This window comes from Zonotrichia albicollis, chromosome 9, assembly GCF_047830755.1.
Source record: "Zonotrichia albicollis isolate bZonAlb1 chromosome 9, bZonAlb1.hap1, whole genome shotgun sequence".
NCBI lineage: Eukaryota > Metazoa > Chordata > Aves > Passeriformes > Passerellidae > Zonotrichia > Zonotrichia albicollis.
In genome coordinates, this window is record NC_133827.1 from 35,592,520 (window position 1) to 35,612,807 (window position 20,288).

General features: G+C 40.7%; 1 protein-coding gene across 5 annotated transcripts in view; it reads right to left on the minus strand.

Moving 5' to 3' along the window:
* The window catches only part of PIK3CA (phosphatidylinositol-4,5-bisphosphate 3-kinase catalytic subunit alpha), a 36,642-nt gene extending 16,362 nt beyond the window's left edge, over positions 1-20,280 (minus strand). The window contains exons 1-4 of one of the 5 annotated variants that reach the window (XM_074547384.1): positions 20,065-20,280; positions 3,066-3,479; positions 1,383-1,592; positions 468-718 (exon numbers count right to left, since the gene is read on the minus strand). In XM_074547384.1, coding sequence (XP_074403485.1) covers positions 468-718; positions 1,383-1,592; positions 3,066-3,417 — 813 coding nt within the window. In that variant the 5' untranslated portion in view covers positions 3,418-3,479; positions 20,065-20,280. Of the gene's footprint in view, positions 1-467; positions 719-1,382; positions 1,593-3,065; positions 3,480-6,221; positions 6,340-8,141; positions 8,162-19,523; positions 19,668-19,728; positions 19,911-20,064 lie in introns of those variants that run through there. The other 4 variants (XM_074547385.1, XM_074547388.1, XM_005484790.4 and 1 more) reach the window with 4 other exon arrangements.
* Between the last annotated feature and the right edge of the window lie 8 nt (positions 20,281-20,288).

Here is a 20,288-nt window from a genome sequence, read left to right on the forward strand (position 1 = left end):
TACATTTTTTATCTTATTCAAGTAATGATAAAGCTGTGACAGGAAAAGAGTTTTCTCTTTTACCACCCCTTTAGGACAGGATTTAAAGCAGTAATGGTTGTTTCATAATTTACAATCTGATCAAATTTCCTGTTTTATTACATCAGCACCATTCAAATATAGCTCATCCCTTGCCATTAAAAATCTAGGATATTTCTGAAAGTACCTACCTCTGATTTAGCACTAACATTAGAGGAAAACATTCAAAAAAGAAAAATTATATGAGTGATACAAATTCTAATTAAAGCTACCTCTTCTCCCCCCTCTCCCTTCTGAAGCACATGGATTGGCCAATTTGTGCACACACTGTCACTTCCTATATTTTGGATTAATATAATGAAAAAGCCAGACCTAATACTGATCATTTTTCTCCCCACAAATTTGGATTATTTTGGTGTCGTTCAAAAGAAATCCTTTATGTTACTCACCTTATACTGGCTCAGTGGACATTTTTCTAGCAAGTATTCATCACAGCCACAGACTTTTAAAATATATTTGCCCTGGTACTCCAAGACACAAAGTTTCAGTTGTTCAGATGACAGCAACATACTTCGAGTTTTCTTCCTAATGGCTTCAGCAATAACTTGCTCAGGCACACAGTCATGATTGATTTTTAAGGTGTATTTCTGCTTATCATTGTTTGGTGAGACTATTACCCAAATCACCACTATAATTTGCCCTGGAATAAATATAAAATAATGTCAGGCCTATAATTTTCAATGCAGTTTCCAAAGAAAAAGCACAAACCCAAAATAACCCCCAAACTAAACAACTCCCATGCCTCCCCAAAACAAAGATTTGCTTTTAGTATTAAAAGAAGATGTAAACAAGATTCATTGCCCAAACTTAGAGAGGGTTTATAATTTCTGCAAGGAACTAGATGCATTAAGTTTATTTTTGACTCTAGTGGAAATTCAAACTTTTAGCCAGCCCTGAGGTTAAGAATATTTTTATTAACTACTGATTATTTGGCCTTCAAGAAAACAGCAATAACTCTTTCATATTTGAGGACTGCAAAACAACCCAGTGATTCAGCATCATTTAATTCCAGATAGTTGAATGCCACAGAAAACTGCAAAGCCAACAAGCTGTTCCCACCCACTAAAAAAAATTCATCTCTATTTACTGAGTTATATTTCAAGATTCAGTTGGAATAGCACAATTTTAAATATCCTTTTGAATGTAGAGTCCATCAAGAAGATTATTCTGAACAGCTGAAGGTATAAGACATTGCTGGAGTGTACTAAATACAGCACATAAAACAGTGATCAAGTCAACAGCTGTACTCTTTGATTTCAAACACTGAAAATACATCATGTTTCTGCTGTAAACATTGCCCTTACCTTTGTCTAGCTTGTTGTAGATGTGTTTGGGGAGCTCAGCTGAGGACTCTACATTGGGAGGGTAGACATAGAGCGCTCTGCTGTGCGGGGCGTTGGCGTCTCGCAGGTCCACGGCCTCTTTGCACACGTTCAGAATGTTCCTTCTGAAGTCCTGCACTTCTGGATCCTTGACCATGTCAAACTCACAGACAGGCATGCCAATAGCAAAACCTACAGCATTGGAGCAGCATGGGGATATCAGTGTAACTGACAGGCAGAGCTAAAAATGTTTTCAATCAGTCACAAAAAAGCCAAGATAAAGCAAAATACAGCCTAAAATATGTGCCAGCTTCTACAGGCATTAATAATTGTTTTATATCATTCAAGAACTACACAGTTCTAAAGTTCAGTGCACTCAGCAGACACAGAAAAGGTTAGAAAACAGGTGTACATTCCCTGAAGATCCTGGAAGCCTTAAATCACTGCTCTCACAGTCAACATTCCTCCTGGAGGAAAAGGACCAGGACTCAACTTCCTTTGAAGTCAGCACAGAGTTTCCTAAGGGGACCAGAGGGGCTGTGAAATTTGATTTTTTCTCAAACCCTGGCAGAATTATTGGTAGCTATTAGGACCATAATCAACTTTGCTTACAATGGAATGACAGCTATTAATTTTCTTTTTAATAACCTACATTATTCAAGAACTGCAATGAGCACTCCAAGAGATACTGAACTTAAGCTCTTTGACACAGATCCATATAATAACACTGCATTTCTTTCAGGTCCTTCAGATGTAATTCCATTTACTTTAATGGGATTACTTGGATAAATCATCACTTATGCATGAGTGTTCAAATGGAAACTTTCAATTGCTGTGTTGCATGGTTACCTAACCACTGCTCTCCCCAAGTCCTGAACACGTTTAGCTTTACAAAACAGAAGCAATTTACTTATTATGCATTCGTCACAATTAAATCATTTAACAATTAGCAGTACCCAGAACAAGTATTTCCAGTTGACAAGCCTCTGCCACTGCAGCACACATTTGTTAGCAATGGAACAGGAGTGGGTATGTTTGTACTGCCTCAATTTAATTCTTAACCGAGATGTTGGAATAAATGCCAGATTCCCTGTGCTTCCACAATGGACAATGGAAAATCATAAGCTACTCTACAGATGACTCAAAACATCAATTTGTCTCGCCTTGACATCTCCAACCTCAGGTGTTTTTCCCTCCTCTCCCTATGGCCTTTTGTCAGAAGGGGGAAGAAGAAAGGTGAAAATACCTAATTTCTGAAATTTGACTTTGTAAGCAAGCTAGAGCAGTATTAAAATCTGTGTCCACAAATCTAGAATGTTAAATCTAGAATGTACAATTCTGTAAACTCCAAACTAAATTATAACTGAATTCCCAAATAACAGGACAGGCATTGCTCTGTAATAATATGAAATCCTGCAAATAAAAGACAAGCAAAAAGATACCCTCTAACCCACAGGCAGCCACCAATATTCTTTACAAAGCCAAGGTGAATGAAACAGATCAGAAAACGGGAGTTTAACTCACTGATTATAAATATTGGCTTTACTATGATCAGCATCTTTGGACATTTGATGCAACAACTGGCAGGTATGAAACGTGACAGATATGACCCATTTTGAAGAGGATAATCAGTTAAACACTGTTTTTGAAAAAAGATAATCTCACCTATTTCTCTATTAAGAATCTTCTCTTCTCTGTTACCTACTGGTTCAATAACTTTCAGGAAAGGCTGAAACAGTCGCAGGTCACAAAGTCTCCGCGTTTCATCGAAAAACTCTTCTCTCTCTGCTTCCTGTGTAACACTTACAAAAATGTAAGAAGATTCATCTTGAAGGAGCTGATAGAGAGGGTACTTCCTTGCTTCTTTAAAGAGTTCATGTTTAATAGTCAGTAAGGTGGCCTCACGGAGGCATTCTAGAGTCACTATCATTCCGTTTGGGAGGAGACATTCCACCAGGATCCTGGGGGGCATCAAGTGGATGCCCCATAGTTCACCGGATGACGGCCGTGGAGGCATTTTTAAATCTTGGGGTAACTTTGTACTTCAAGCTCTTCAAGCAGTGATTCGTACGTGCAGACCTGAGTGAAAATCAGAAATTCAAATGTCAACATTTAAAATACAAACATCACCCAGAATTTCAGATAAAAAGGTTCAAACACCACTTAATAATTATTGATGAATATTCAGGGCTGTATTTTACATTCACAAGAAAGACTTGATAAAAACAAGCCTAAGAACTTGTACTTGAATCTAAATATCTACTCAAAACAGTTAATAGAATCACACTAGTTTGGAAAAATGCCAATATACATATAATCTTAAGAATAGAGGATTTTTTAAAATCCGAACTTTTAATTCATTAATAGAACATTTCAATAGCGGAGGGATGAAAATACCTAATACTCAAATTATTACAGAAATTTTTAACCAGATCTCAAGCCAAGTTCTCCATAGCTTTAATTTGCAAAGTGAAGCATTAATTATAATTTGGATGATAGAAACCATCAGCTCTTTTAAGTTTAGCTAAACCAAGGCTTCCACATTTAAAAATGTTTTTTTTCTCATCTCCAACCTCTAAATATTCAAAGAACACTTACATTCTAGTTATAAATATTTCCTAAAAGCTCTAAACTTGATTTTAAGAATTCATGTATACACAAGTTTTGGCCATAGCTGTTTCAGATCAGTATAAGCTATTTACACCAACAACAAACCCTTTTTTCCATTAGTGAAACAGAAGAATTGAGCCCCACTAACACTTTGTAGTTGGGTTTGTTTTATTTAGTGCCAATGCCCCGTTCCAGTTCCCTCTGGCAGCTGCATGAATGTCCCTGCCAAGCCAAAGGAAAGGAGGGGAACACGTGTGTGACCCTCTATCTGTGCTGCTCTGGCCATCTCAGAGCAGAGGAAATGAGTATGAGAAAGAGAGAAAATGAGAATGGGGCAGAGCATGAGAAAACCAGAGTCTGGACAGAGCAGAGATGTTTTATAGCCCAGTGGGTGAGGGGAGATGCCAAAAAGAGAGCAGAACTACCCAGCAGGCACACAGTGACACTTCACCAACAAGCACTCCTAATCCCTACCTATTTTTAATTTCCTTAACCAGAGGCAATATTTGTGTATTTGCAAAAGAAATCCAGTTTGTTCAAAATGTTTTCACATACAAATTGTTGGCATCCTGTGACAAGACTGAAGAACACTTCATGTTACAAAATATCTGGTCTTCTTTACTGGAATCCTGATATTTTCACAAAGTATTCTAGATTTTTCTGTAATGAAATAAAGTTGCTTATTTGTGCATTCACTTCTCTTAATTTTGGATAGATCCATCACAGAATCACAGAATGTTAAGGGTTGGAAGGGCATTTCATTCCAACTCCCCTGTCATGGGCAGGGACACTTCCACTGTCCCAGGGTGCTCCAACCTGGCCTTGGACACTTCAGGGATGGGGCAGCCACAGCTGCTCTGGGCACCCTGTGCCAGGGCCTCACCACCCTCACAGTCAAGACTAACATTTACCTAGCCTAAATTCACCCTCATTCAGTTTGTACCCATCACTCCTTGTCTTATCACCACAGTCACAAACCCTCTTAGGACTGCCCCTGTATCTCAGTTTTCTTAAGAACAGAAAGGAAGGGAAACCCACAAGCCAACAGCTTCAGATCTCTTCTGTTGGATCAGCTTCCTGACAGCTCTCACTGTGGAAAAGCAATGGTTGCAGTACTTGCCCTTTGCTCAGCAAATTTTAAAAATATGTATTTATACAAAAATATATTTATGTATATATTAATTAAATTATGTACATATAAAATTCACGTCTAACATTCTATATATAAAGAAAAAGTGATCCTCCCTGCTGCATTAGCATTTCTTTTCTAAAAAGTTTTCTTCCAAGTATATCCAGTACCTGCTTTTGGGACACTTCAGTTCTTACAAAGACACATCAGAATGAAAATGATGTTTTCCCAATTCCACTGCTTCCTAAGCAACTCTGAGTAGCAATAGGGCTGTCTTTTTTAATCCTTCCTTTGTAGATGCATTTTTGGGCTTTTAAAAATATCCACCAAAGTATTGAAGTGCCACTGCAGATTTAGAAAAATGCTTTTCCAGTACCACCCCATGCATATTTAGAAACGCTTTGCAACTGACTTCTTTTTAAGAAAGAGCTTAAAGAAGCTGCTTTATTTCCCCCATCACTGTGACAGCCTCAGCCAGCGGATGCTGAAATGGAAAGCTCCCAGCACACACAGTGTATTTACAGAGCCAGAATTGGGAAGCTTACCAATTACAAAACACTACCAGTGAACCCAAATAACACCATTCAGAGTAACTCAGAGGGTTCCAAACCACTGATAGCTATCCTCAGCTCCCAGATAAAATGAAGTACACAAGCTAAATGGCATCTTTTTGATCAGGCAAAGCATGAACAAGGTTCCCTCTCCATATCACTGAATCACATGCCTATTTACATTTCTTAACTGCAAACACAAGCGGAAGCACATCACTGTTATGGCACAAAGCAGCACAAAGCCCCCAAACAAACCAGAATATGCAGTCATATGAGCTTTCCTGTCCACACACACACAATGATAGTACAGATGGATACAGCCAAATTAAATATTCACAACACAGACTCAGCTTGCACCAGCAGCCTTTTAATTGCAGTCCCACCATCCTGCTGAGGCTCTTCTGAACCATGAGAGCCCATTCTCACCCAGCCCAAGGGTGCGTGTTCTCACCCCTCACCCTGCTGGCACAGGGTCCCCCTGAGCCAAGTGGTTAGGGGTCAGATGGATGGCAGAGGCAGAGAACAACTCACTTTCCCCTTCTTGTGCTGCCTTCTGTTGCTTTAGCTCCCTCCTGAGATCCCCATGGAGTCAGCCTAATGCAGGTCTGCACTGTGGGGCTGCCTGACTGCAGCAGGGCTGGGCAAGAGCAGCTGCAAGGATGGCGCCTCCTGCCACTGCAAGTTTTCCTCCCTCCCTCCCTTCCAGCAACAAAGAAACAGAGGCAGGAGTAGGGGACACACATACATCAAAAATGTAAATCCTTTTAGCCAAGCATCTCTTCAAAATAAACATCAGCCTTGGCCTCGTTAAAGAATTCAAACCTTAAATGACAACTCAGTACCTTTTCTTTAAAAACTTGCAAATGGTCCAAATGTGACATCCCAAAATCTACAATTTTTACAGCAACTGCACCAAGACAGCAGCTTTTGTTTCAAGCTGGGATACAGGCATGTGCTGGAATGGTGCATGCAGGCACTGTGTGCACATTCATTCCACTTGCACATGTAAGCACGCCTCCAGGGTTTGGATTTGGAAAGCAAGAATGTAAACAGAAACAGTTTTCAAGTATAGCTGGCAGCTTGTGTTTCTGTGTACACTTTAAAATCTGGAAGGCTGCCTGGAATAAATAGAATCAATTATGTTCTTCGACAGTAAAAGGACTGTAATTTTAAGGGAATTCTAGAAAGATGGTATTTAAATCAAACTTCAAGTGAACACTTCATCACACCTGCAATCCCTGACCTTTCTAAAGCATCTTAAACATTTTTCCCCTGCCAAAAGCTTTGGGACATCTGGACCAGCACAAAACAATCTCTAGTTTTGAGATTCCATTCAAAAAGAATAAACACACATGAGGGAAGACAGCAGGAAGATAAACATGCCTTCCATAATACTTGCTTCCAGATACACTTAGCATATGAATGCTAATTTATATAGCCTATGAATGCTATTTATATGAATGCTAATTTGTATAGCCTATTTTCTTATAGGTTATACAAATAATATAATCTGATATAGATGGTATAGTTCCTTATTAAGAATATGATATTCCAAGATTAGAAAATTTGCTTTCAGTAAACTGTGACAGTTTTGTAACCTCACAGACAAACTCTGCATGTCAGGGGGGCAATCTAGGGGAAAATATTATTGTTCACTTTAGCGGACATAGCCTGTCATCAGCACAAGTACCTACAGTTACTTTTGAGGCTCTGCAAATTCTTCCTTCTCTAAAGTACCAACAAGCAAGAACTGTACCAAGCACACAAGGGAGCAAGAAGTGCACTGTGCAGTAATATTGTACTGGAGCATAAAGGAAGGGATGGTCATGCAAAGAGGTGCACACATCCCAGGGACTGAGCACTGAGCACTCTGCACTACTGTACACACCGGGCAGTGTTTCAAAACCCATTCAAAAGGACAGACTGGACACTCGATACAATTTTATCAGCCCACGGTAGAAATTGAATGAGTCATTCAGCAAACTGTTACACTTTAATTGAAGTCCATTAGTTTCCCCAGTCACAAGACAAATCCCATTACGCTGTTTGTACAGACAGGATGTAGCAATGTTTTATAATATTTTGTGGCATCTTTGGTCTCAGAGAGCTGCTCTTTAGGATCTGTGTCTGGATTTGATTTCTTTTCCAGGCAGAAGTTTCCTTTAGACTCCTAGCATTGCCTTCTATTCATTTACCAGTCCAACAATTTATGATCCTGATTTACTGTGCCCTCATCTGTAGGTTAAATGATTTTCCTGATTCTCTATCACACTGACAGAAGTATCAATTACAGCTATGACCCCAAATAAGCTCTTATAAAGTACTGTGGAATCCCCAAAACAGAAGCTGCACATTTGTGCAAATAAAAAGAGTTCCTGGAACAAGAACAACACTTTTCAAAATGCAAGGGACATTTCAACCTTTCTAAACGCTAAAATGTTTTATTCTCACCATCAGACAGGTCAGGTACTCTAAAACGTGAAGAGAACTGGAGAGAGTTGTCTGTCTAATTTTGCTGCTGTCCAAACCTGCTGTGTGGTGACAGTAAGACTGCCCCAGACTAGGTATTTTCAGTACTGTCCTTTTGTTCTTGCTGGTTGCCAAGCTGGCACTCTTCCAGAACCCAGGAAGATGAGTACAGAGATGTCTGGAAGTGTCCTCCATGAAAACATTATCATCCCCAGACTGAACTGGTGAAACCACTGCTTTGTTGGGAACAGAAAGCAGCAGGCTGGGGCACTGCAGGCGTGGCTGATTCATACGCACTGCTGTCGTCCCTGCTTCCCAGAAAACGTGCAGATACCAGGAACTCCTTATCTGATCACAAACAGCAGCCCAGGGGAAGCAAACAGGAGGATTTAACACTGTCAAAAACATCTCAGCATTCAGTTTCCGTCTGATGCAGACAAGTATTTCCAAACACTATCAATTTTATTTGTAGTTACTTCAAAACCAGTGCTGAGTACATTTGCCTTGTTCTAGACAGAGCTAAAGACCCCTAAAATTATTGGCAACATCTGTAGAATAATAGTAGTGCTGAAATATTGGGTCTTTTTTCCTGTGAATGCAAAAGCTCACTAGAAATTAGTGAAATGCAATTTCAGTTTAGTTAGGTATGAGAATATGGGGTGGCTTCATTTCAGAGCTGTTCTTTTTCAAGTTATCTTCCATCCAGATTTTTTTTAGAATACAATATTCTCCTAGTGACTCCCAGATACTATGAATAAAATTAATGGTGAGATCATCCTGAAAAAAAGAAGAACCCACTACAAAGTATTTCCCAAGAGGAACTATGTGTGCTATGTTGCTGCAGGATCAAACAGCTGAAACAAATCCAAGATGATCAGTTTGAAAAGATTTACTATTGCTGGAGTATTTTTTTCCTCTCCAAGTGAACCAAAAGACCTTTGTGAATTCTTATTCTGAAATCCTTGCTTGCCCTCCCCCATGCATGCAGGCACAGTGTTTATAGCTTCCCTCACTGTCTGGGAGCCATGAAAACAGGATCACGAGAAAGAAGCATTTGCAAGTTGCTAGTGACCTCCAGAACTCCCACTGGGACTGTGCCTTCTCCCCAGGGATCCCATGACATACCAAAGGCAGAATATCTGTCCTAGAACATTTTCTTCCAGCTAAAGGCAGAACCTTTTCTCTTTTTTAAACGAAGAAAAGCCTGGAATTAAATTTTCCTTTTTAGTCCAAAATCATTCAGTAATTCCACCCCTAGCTCCACCTCAAAAGACAAGATTTTGTTACTTATAGGAGTCATAAAGCACAACAAAGGATTAGAAAAGCAACATATCATCTATTTACACTTCACATATCTGCTTACTCATTATTTCAGCAATTAGCTTGGCTTGCTGTGGAGCAGGATGAGAATTACCTTTCCACCTGGCTCTGTGCTGCTCCTCCACATTAGGCTGCGAGCTCTGAAGGTCAGTGAGCAGCACTCAAATTCTTTCAAGCTGTTTAAATCAAAAGCTTTAAAGTTTGCCAGCAAAATCAGAGCAAGATGCCATTTTACACCCATAGAAATAAGGTTTTCCTTTCATTACATATTTTTGTTTAATATTCCATTTCATATGGCTGAAAAGCATTGTTTCATGTGAACATCAGGAAGAACACAAAGCCAAAGCACACCATAAAAGCTTACTCTGCTTCTTGCTGCAAATATTAATGGTTCCAATGTCAGCCTTCATGTGTAGTTCTGCTTTTGGAAATTAGTACCAGACGATGTAAACAAAAGCTTAATGAAACCAGGTTTGAAAAGTAACAAATGCTGGTTATCCAATTAAAAAAAATTCCACCTTAAATAATGCTGTTTACTTTTCTTTCCGTGTTTCTTCCCATCCTCCCACCTTCCTGGGATATTTGGAATGCAGACAGTAAACAGGATCTTTAAAAACAGGAAGTGCTGGCACACAGACAAGGAACCAGAGCCGAGTTAATCCAGGTGTTCTGTGCTCCAGCCTGGTCTGAACATCAGCAGCTGTGTACCAGACCTGTAACTCCCATCCAGGGCCTTTCCCAGTGTTGTTCTCCCCAGATTTGTCACCTTGGCTTTAAGAAGTCACTGCTGCAGCACGATGAACCTCCAGTTGCACTGAGGAAGAGGAAAGATTTCCTCTCCCTACTGTCCCTACCCAGAAAGGCAGGGGAAGAACTGCAGTAAAACCCCGGAGGTACTGCAGACCTCACACAGTTACACTTACCTCTCTAGCACAAGCAACGGTGTCAGGAGTGATCAATTATTAATCTACATTCATCTTTACACAGAACAGTCACCCTGTGAGCCCTTTCTTTGCTAAGAAGCAGCTGAAAAAGACATCAGGCTCAGACTGACAGTATCTTGTTTACTTCCCATGTAACATTTCTTAGGATGCAGTCTGGCAGCAACTTTAAATTGAGATAAAGTGTTTCTGCTGTACTAAGTTACTCCAGATCCTGAATGTGTAAAACCAGAAAAGCTTTTGCAGTGGCAGTGGATAGCACCATTCTTGCATCTTCACAGATTTTTAACAGCAAGCCTAGAACACTGAACTGGAAACAGAAGTTTCAGTTCTGTAATCCAAATATAAATTAGCCTTCCATTTATGCTATCTTTACAGACTTCTGCAGCCAAATAGTACTTAACAGGAGCATGGGTTTAGTCTGCACGGACTCATTGAATTCAGTTAGCAGAAATCATTATCTTTTATTTACTGGCAAACAGAAGATAGCATGCAACTTCATTTTTGTTAGAGGATTTGTAAGGAACCACAAGCCTCAGCAAGAGCTATGGAAGTAGATTGTTTTATTTTTCTCTTTGTTTGAACTCCTCAAGTGAAAAACTAAAACAATGCTTTCTCCACTGAGCTACTCCTTAGCTCCCTTTTCAAAACCATTTGTTGAGCGAAGGAAGTTTGCAGCAGAGTTAACACAAAGGCACAGCCCCCGTAATGAAAAACTCAATTCTGCAGCTAAAGACACTTGTCCTATAAACAGCTGAAACTCACACAGTTCTTAGCAGGTTATCCTATAAAAGACACATGGAATAAGACAGCAGCAGACAAATCCAGTTCTGTGCAAACCCTGCCCTGTGGAAGCTTCTCTACTTCCACACAAGCTACAATCACAAGAGGAAAATACCACAGCTTTTCACACCAGGGTCAGTCACAAATGAAGTCCTACTCCCTATCATTTGTTTGTGATACAGCCAATGGTGATTAACTAAATATTTATTTGGCAGTAGATGATAACCCTGCTGAGAAGTAAACAGCAACAGTTTTCCATAAAATATTTTCAATGGACCAAGATTTTCCTGCTTACCCCCCACACTGAGGGGATAATATTCACCTGCAAAGTGGGTATAATATTCATCTGGCAACACTTACTGCTCCCATCAGGCTTCATCTCCCTAAAGGTCACAGATCACACTGGTGTATTGCACCTAAGCACATAGGAAAACTGGGCCTTCTATGAGAAACAACGCTGCAAGACTAAATTCCCTATTTTGTAAACTTACCTGACTGCTTCATGTAAGTTACAAAGTAAACAAAGATCCTCTGAAACCTCCAGGAGTGTTTATTCTCATTGTAGCTGTTGACCCTGGTTGGACAGCACTTTTCTCTGCATTTACAGGTTGGACACCACAGCTGTGATGCTCAAGACATCAATACATTTGGCATTTGTGTTCAACAGGTGCAAACAAACAGGATCCACTGTGACTGTGTGTCAGTAAGCCCTGCATGCTCCAGCCTGAAGCACAAAACCAGCTCTGGCAAACTGGGACATGGTTCTTTACCACCCTTAACCAAATGGGTGTCACTCCTGTACGTGACTGTGAGAAGCATTTGTTATGATCTAATGTTAAGTTCCCTGCACAAGTCAAGTTGCACATGAGATCAAATGCTTGTTCAACAATATCAACATAATTCTGCCACATGAAGTGTATAAGGGAAAAGGAGAGAGGGAGTCACCACCATGGGTCCTGTGGTGTCCCCTTGGTCCTCCAGTGCCCTGGGCTTCTCCACAGAGGTGGCGGAATCCCACCTGGTTCACTCCCAGTCAGTTTTAAACCACCCCTCACTAGGCATGAGAAGCTCGAGTGGTTTTTGTCCCCTCATTAGCAAGAGAGGTGAGAGTAGGCGTGGTTTTCCAGATCCTCATTAGCATGAGGCAGAGTGGGAGTGGCTTTTGGCTCCTCATTAGCATAAGAGGTGAGAGTGGGTGTGGTCTCACCACTGGACATATCCAGGTGTTATTTTGGTGGTCATTTAGGGTCTGCTCTGTGAGTCATGCAAGGCACACATCCCCCAAAACCAAGTGTCCTCTTTGAGACCCCCCTGCTTGGCCTGTGCAGTTACACACTTGTTCTGTAACACACCCCAACAGAGCATTGCTGTGAAAAGCATTGCCTTTGGTCAGAACTGAAACTCTTCATTTTTGTGGCTCTGGTGTTTCCGCAACAAGTTTCACCACTGAGCAAGCGTTTAAGGCAGATGCTGGAAATGTTGTTGCCCCTTTCCTTACAGCATCTGCTTTGCAAACCATGTTGTGCAACACAAGCACAATAAGCATGGGGCTACTGAGATGTGAAGCTGTCTGCTGTTCATCCCTTTTCCCTCTACTTCCAGCTGGAACCCAAATTGTTTCTCTAACAAGGTCAGCACAGCAGCAATTTGTGGTTGATGCATCAGAAAGAAATGGCTACTGTTTGTCTAAATAGGCAATGTTTGTAGTGAACATGAACTTCCAAAGAAGTGACACAAGCTCATAGGTATTTAAGCAGTGACTATCAGCCACTCTCTGCAGAAGTTTAAGGATTTCCCAACTTCCCAGTTTAGGAAGTCACTTTCATAACCAGATTAAATGGTTTGAGACTAAGGCACATGCAGCCTGCTACTACAAGCAGAGCTCTGTAAGAAGCATATATTAAACTGAAAGGCCTTCAATCTAAAAAAGCCAAATAGATACTGGTAGTGATCAGTCACTGAGTTTGACACATTTACACACAAAAGGAAACATTTTTGTGTGTAAATGGAAACATTTGGAAACATTTCATTAATGTTTTCATAGGTGTGTATATTAAAAAGACTGAAATCAGTTTTCAGCCTGGTGAAGTTTAACCACGCAATAGAACAGAAGACCACAAAAGCTCAAGTGTTTTGGATTTAATTTCCACCCATTAAAAAAACAGCAATTAGGGAAGTGTATCTATCTTGCAAAGCATCTTTTTTGTTGTTTAAATAAATGCCTGCTCACACAAGGACAACAAGAGACTGGAATCTATAATCATGGTTACACTTCTCATATCACCCTGAAGCTGTTTGTGATACTGCACTATCTGCTGAGGTACAATGAAAAGCCTGGAAAAGAGGTGATGAAAGAAGACCTGAAGAGCTGGATTACAAAGCACTTTGGCAACATATTTAAGAAGAGTTTCCATAGCCAGGAATAGGTTTTGCTATCCTTTTCTTCATGTATAAACTCTGCCATTTTATTGCTTGTTGGTCTCTGTTTTCATCTTTATCTCTTGGTGGCAGTTTTTGCCATCGCTCCCAAACTGTCAAAACATTCCAAGCTGGAGCTATCTGAGATCAAGGCAGTGCTGCTGAGCAGTGATAACAGCATCAGGGCTTTATCCTCCATTTCACAGTTAGCTGAAGAGGAAGGCAAGTTATTAGAATTTTAGATGTTCAACCTTGGTTGAACACGAGCAGAAGAGTTAATCTCTACCTTCTCAAATAAAATGTTAAAATCAATTTAAGGCCTTTCTTTTAACTAGCAAACTCTTATCCAAAACATCATGTAACTGCATAAGTTTATCCTCTCCAATTACAGCATTACAATTTCATTTATTACCATCTTACACTAAAATACAAATGCAATTTATCACAAATCAATATTTGTAAATAACTTGCTAGACTGGCAGTGGAACTCACAGGCACATCCTCAATTGTACATCACAATCAAGACTATTCCAGATGTCTGGAATAGTCAGATGTTATTGCTTAAAAACAGCTCTTAAACACCAGAGGCTTTCTTGGGACAAGTGCTCTTCTACAATACTTAACACTTTAAAATTGAAGATTTCAGAGGTGACAGCATGAAACTACATGAAGATAAAACACAGTATATTTATCACTTCCCTCCCACCAGCAGAGACTGCCTTGATAAACTGGTAAGTAGAACTGGTTGTTCAACATCCACAAAGGCAGAAGAGCAATTTTCAGTGTTATTAGTATCACTTCCACTTTATTATTAGTCACAGCATTTCCTGATTATTCTGTAAAGAGCTGGGAATATAAATAAAAAAATGAAGACTAAGTGTTATGTTTTAGAGTCTAAGCAGTTTAATGACACCACAGGCATATTTTGGAGGATTTGGAATGCTAGTTTTGACTTCCCTTTTCCCAGAGGAAGTCAGCTCTATCTAGAAACTTCTTATGTTAGCACTATTCACTTCCATCTTTCAAACTGTGCCTGTAGTCAAGAGCCAAGTTAAGAGTTTTCCAGATTTAATAAAAAGTATCTTAATGGCACAAGCACTGAAGCTGGATCATAACATTCCTCATCACAGAAAGTATATTCATTGAGTTTTGTCAGAACTGAAACGGAATAGTTTGAGAAAGAAATAATTCCTCTCCACTCTGCCTGCCTGGTAAAGAAGCCTTTACCCCTCTGCTCACTCTCCCTCCTCTGCACTTGCATTTTCAAGCATTCTGTATTTAGTTTGCCAATGCCTTTGCAGAGATCAATCTCCTCACTTTTCCAGCAAGTCAGATGTGAAAGTCCCAAGGTACTGGAAATTTTGTTCTATTAGATTCAGATCACAGAACAGGCATGTATTCCTACTTATGGCTGATTAGTCTCAGATGAAACGCTGAATCTTGAATATTTTCCTTTCAGTAATGTTCAAAGTTTCTTGCATTGTGAGGATGTTCAAGAATTTTTTCCTTTGTTGACTGGTGATAGCTAAGAGAAGGAACAAGGTTGCAACAAGGAGTAATTTCTTTATTCAACAATTTAGTGTCCTTTACAAGGATCCACAGCTAAAGAGCTGACAGATAAGGACACTTTTCCAAAACAACAACTGTAATTTCACCAGGAAAGTCATGTTTTTGAAAGCAGTGGGACCTAATTTAACAGCAAGAGTTAAAAATTAGGAACAGTCTTGGAACATATTGGGCAAGAGTCATTCATCACCATTAACTGCCAGATTAACTATTGGCAAAAGACTGACTAAGGAGTATGAGAAAAAAAGAAAAGCAGTGAAGTCTTAATGACAGATAAGATTTTTGACATGTTGTACAATCTAGGAGGCAACCATCCAACTTTCTCTCTTTTCTCTTGGACAGAAAATAACCCAAGGGATGTTTCTCTGTATTTCTTTCTCCTAGAAAAGGGTCAGAATACACAGATTTACCACAATAAATGTGACTCAGCTGACTCAAAATTTCAGGGAACTCACAGTCAGCCTTAGTCAATTCAATAAATCTTCTGTGTTCAACAAATGTGCTTTGTGGTTCACAACCCCCAAAAGCTGCATTTGCAAATGTTTCTTCAATCAGAAGGTATAGGAAAAACTGCCAAGGATTTTCTGCATAAAAATCCACGAAGGTAAGTTAATTACAGCAAATGTGTTAATGAGTAGACAAAGCCCCCAAACAACAAACCCCAGTCTCTTTGGGATTTATCTAACCCTCCACTGGCGAAAAGCAACAGGACATGAAACCAGAGAGCACTGAACCTAAAGCTGGGTGTTTGACACAACTGTTTGTTCTTAACTCGACTGAAGCAGCCACTTCTACTGCTGCAAGTCACGCAAAAGCTGCACCAGGGCTCCATCATTTCTCCTGTTCAACTTGGCAGAGGTAAGCTGCCCTCTTAGAACTTCATCTTTACATTTCTGGAGCTCAGGTCTGTGAGCAGTGTTTTCCAAAGACACACTACAACCATTCCCAGGGAGTTTCCTCAGTAGCCACAACTGACCAAGTGCTTTTATCCCCTGCTTTGCTGGCTTTAAGAACTCTGGAAATAGAGAACAGGTGATGATGTCTCCTGTCCCTCACATTCCTTCTTTGAAATACACAGGCCTCTTAGCCTGCCTTGCACAAAATCCGTGCCCAGAATTAACTAGAAAAGTACTTTTCCAGAATTGAAGTGTAGATACACCCCATATAAAACAATATATATGCTAGGTACTGCTTAGACTGAAAAGTCAGACAGAATTACATAAACTGATCTCAGTCTGCTGCTTTTCCATATGACTACAAGTTAATGTACAGGATTTTTAAAAATGCCTCTTTTCCTTTTCTAAACCAGTTTATTTCCCCCTACCCCCCAGCTGGGCTTGGTTTTGTGCTGGATTTTTTGTTTGTTTGTTTGATTGATTGATTGTGTGGGTTTGATTGTTTGGATTTTGTTAAAGTTAATACTATACCAGTGCTGCCAGAGCAAAAAAACAAGCCAGCAGTTAATACTCAGAGTATTATTTCTGGTTCATTTAGCACTTCATTAAGCATTCAAAAATAGATCTGTAGAACAAATTCAGCTGGGAGGAACCTCTGGAGGTTATCTTGACCAACTCCATAATCAAAACAAATCACATACATTTGTTGTCCAATTAAATATAGAGAGAAACAAATCCATTCTCTCCACCGCTCCCATTTGGATTAGGATACTACAAAGAGAAAATTGTAACAGAATTCTTTGCCATGACACATTCAACTTCAAGAGCAAAAGAAAATTCCCATCCAGTTTTAGCATAAATATTTTTGTGGCCTCTTCTAGTCATAGCTACAGACAGGCATCATCCCCTTGGAGCAGCTGGATGTCTGGCTTTGAAAAGGATGAGACAAAACTCCCACAAGCATGGAATGCAAAGCACAAAAAGCTGCCAAACCCCCAAACCTTTGCTCACACTGGTTGTCATCTGTTGTCCAGTTAGCCCAAGTGCAAACTCTCATCCTTTCCCTCCAAATGCTCCTCCTCCAACTCCATCACATCACACATCACACACACAAAAAATGGAGATATGGCCCAGTTTCTTCTCAGTGGGGAGGATTTACTAGATCTCACATATTTTTTCAGTAATTACAAACCAGTAAGTAGTAAGACAAAACTTTTAGTTATATAATATTATTTGAAGACTATCTAGAAAGACAAGTTTTGCAGGATTATTTTTGTCCAGTTCTAAAGAACAAAATTGGTTTCTGCATCAGTATTGAAGTTAAAACAAAGTATCTCAGCTCCCCCTCACCCAAACACAACACTCCTTAAATATCCTATTAACTACAATCTTTGTTAGCATTCATTAATGTACTCAAGTAGGCAAAGCAAAGCTACATGATGCCAGTCTAGAGCTGCTATTATTTCTTGTGCGATTTGGAACTAAAGCATCATCATCCCAATTCCCTCTCTCCCCTAACAGGGAAACAAAACCAATGGCAAGAATCTTCCATTTGGAAATCAGAGATACTTGCAAGGGGTTTTTAGGTTATTCCTAACACCCAGAGAATCTGCACCAGAAATCTCAAAGATTGCATAATGAGTGGATGTTTTAAGTACAAAACATAAGAAAGCAGTTTTTGCAGACTGCATGTCAGCCTTAGGCTTGTTGTCTAGTCATTTATAGAGAGTTTTAACTCAGAAAGAAATTAAAGTTATGATGATAACTTTAATTATCAAGGTTGTTCCAAGTTGCATTGCACATAAGCAAGCCATTAAAAAGCACACCACACACATAAAAACTGAGGATCTGTGCATCAGGAAGTCCATTCCTTATTCCACAACACCTTTTAAAGGTGTGCTTTTCTTCAAATAACTGGAAACCTCTTGTGGGGTTACTCAGTTTGTTTTGTGAGATAGCATGAACTCCTTGCTGGTTGCAGAAATTCATATTCTAAAGCTTTGAACAGCTTTCAAAATAAAAAGTTATCCAGGGAAAAGTGTCCCCCATTTGCTCAGAGAAAGCAGGAATAGCCTGATTATCAGAGAAACAGTTAACTAAGTATTGAACCACTTTATGACTTCCAATAAAGCACAATTGCTTTGTAAACAAATCAGCTACACCCCCTTTCCCAAAGAATACTCCAGAAAGAAAAAAAAAATAAAGAAACAAAACTCCCAAAAAACCCTCTCAGAGCCATCATGCATGCAGTAAAAGCAACAACGAACAGAATAAACTTGTCATTGATACAGAATGACAAACTGGAGCAGCCAATTACAACCCTTTGGCATGGATTTGCAGGCTGGGATTCTCCTGTCCTGAAAAAACACTGAGCACTGTCTCCAGGTTGCTAAGAATGGCACCAAGTTAACACCCAGGAAATGCAGGGCATCTCACCAGTCAAATTCCAACTGCAGCTCTAGACCCGCTGCATTTACTGTCCTAATGAAAAAGTGGAATATTCCACGGATCCCATAGGAATTGTGTGGTTTCATAAATTTCTCTGTGAACATTGTGAGCTTGGTTGATGTGTGCTTTCTCTACATTGGCTAAAACGTGCTTCTAAATAAGTAACAACTCTGAAAGTTTTCCAATGCTATTCTTTGAGAATAAAGTTATTTGTTGTGAAGCTTTAAGTTCAAATGGGGCTTTATTTTAGAGCAGCTTATCCACTCAGTTCCTCGTAGCAGACACATTATTAAATCCCATCACCCTGCATACTGGAATATTCCCAGGAACTAACAAAGTTTACACACAAGAAGTGGACTTTGATTATTACATTGCATTATAGAATTGCAGCATGGAAGCAACAAGTATGAGTACACCTCCATAAACTCACTGTGAGATGGAAGAAACTAAAGAATGAGTCAGATCATGATGGGAAAGTTTCTAACTTTATCCAATGTGATAAATTTGAACACGTGGTATAGCTCAAAGCAGGGATGTGAAGGTACAAATAACTAACAAAACAAAATAGATTTTTTTTCTATTAAGTTCTACAAAATCTAGACTCAGAACCCAGTTTGCCACGCCTTTATAAGTTTGCTGCAGAATTAAATAAAGAAAAGCATCATACTCTCTACTGTCTACTTTTAAAGTATATATACTTGCCTTCTGTTTGTTCTGAATAGGTACTGCTTACAAAGTAACCTTAGTTCAATTAGATCTTTAGTCAAAAAAGGAAATAAGTAGACATAAAAATTATAAAAATTGGAGACATATCCATAACAGCTACAGAATTGGCCTGATACCTTAATAACTTAAGGAATACAGAAAACAGCCACAAAACCCCCAAAGAAAAACAAACGGGCAGTTTGTGTTAGTTTGGCCAAAGTTTTGCTAATATAGAGTCTACCAGAAAACACAGAAATACAAGCAAGAAATATCAGTTTCATATTTACCATCAGTACAAACCGATCTCTGGGCAGTACAAGCTAGGAAAGAAGGTTTTACAGGTAGCAGGGACGGGCCAGTGCTCCTGTCAGCCGAGTGCATCGGGCAGCAGGAGCTCGTGTGCCAGGATCCCCATCCCCACACACACACAGACCTGTACAGACACACACACACACCCATGGGGAGAGCTCTGCTCCCAGCGGCATCACCCACCTCGTGTGCCAGCATCCCCCCACATCCACACAACCATCGGGAGAAGCTCTGCTCCCAGCGGCATCACCCAGCCCATCCCCGGCACTGTGAGCACACTCGCAGCACTCAGCTCCACGCCAGGGGTGGAGACACCCACACTGCAAAACAACAAGCCGCTATTCTTCCTCTCCCGGCTCGCGTCCCTGCCAGCACACCCGAGCGCGGGCTGCGGCGGGAGAGCCCTGCCGGCCGAGCGCGGCCCCGCGGCCCCTCAGCCCCGCGCTGCCCCCGAGCCCCCTCGGCGAGCGGCGCTCCGGGAGCGGCCCCTCACGACCCCCGCCTCACTCAGTCACTCACCCGCCCGCCGCGGCCTCCCCGGGCCGGCCGCGCCCGCCGCGCCCCGGGCCGCGCCCGCCGCCTCCCGCCGCTGCGGCCGCCCCGCTCGCCTCGGCCGGTGCCTGTGCCCCGGGCGCGGGCGGCAGCGGCGCCGGCAGCCGCTCCCCGACAGCCGCCGCCTCCCGCACGGGAATAACAGGAAGGGAGCGGGGCTGACCCCGGATGGGGAAGGCACCGCCCGCCGG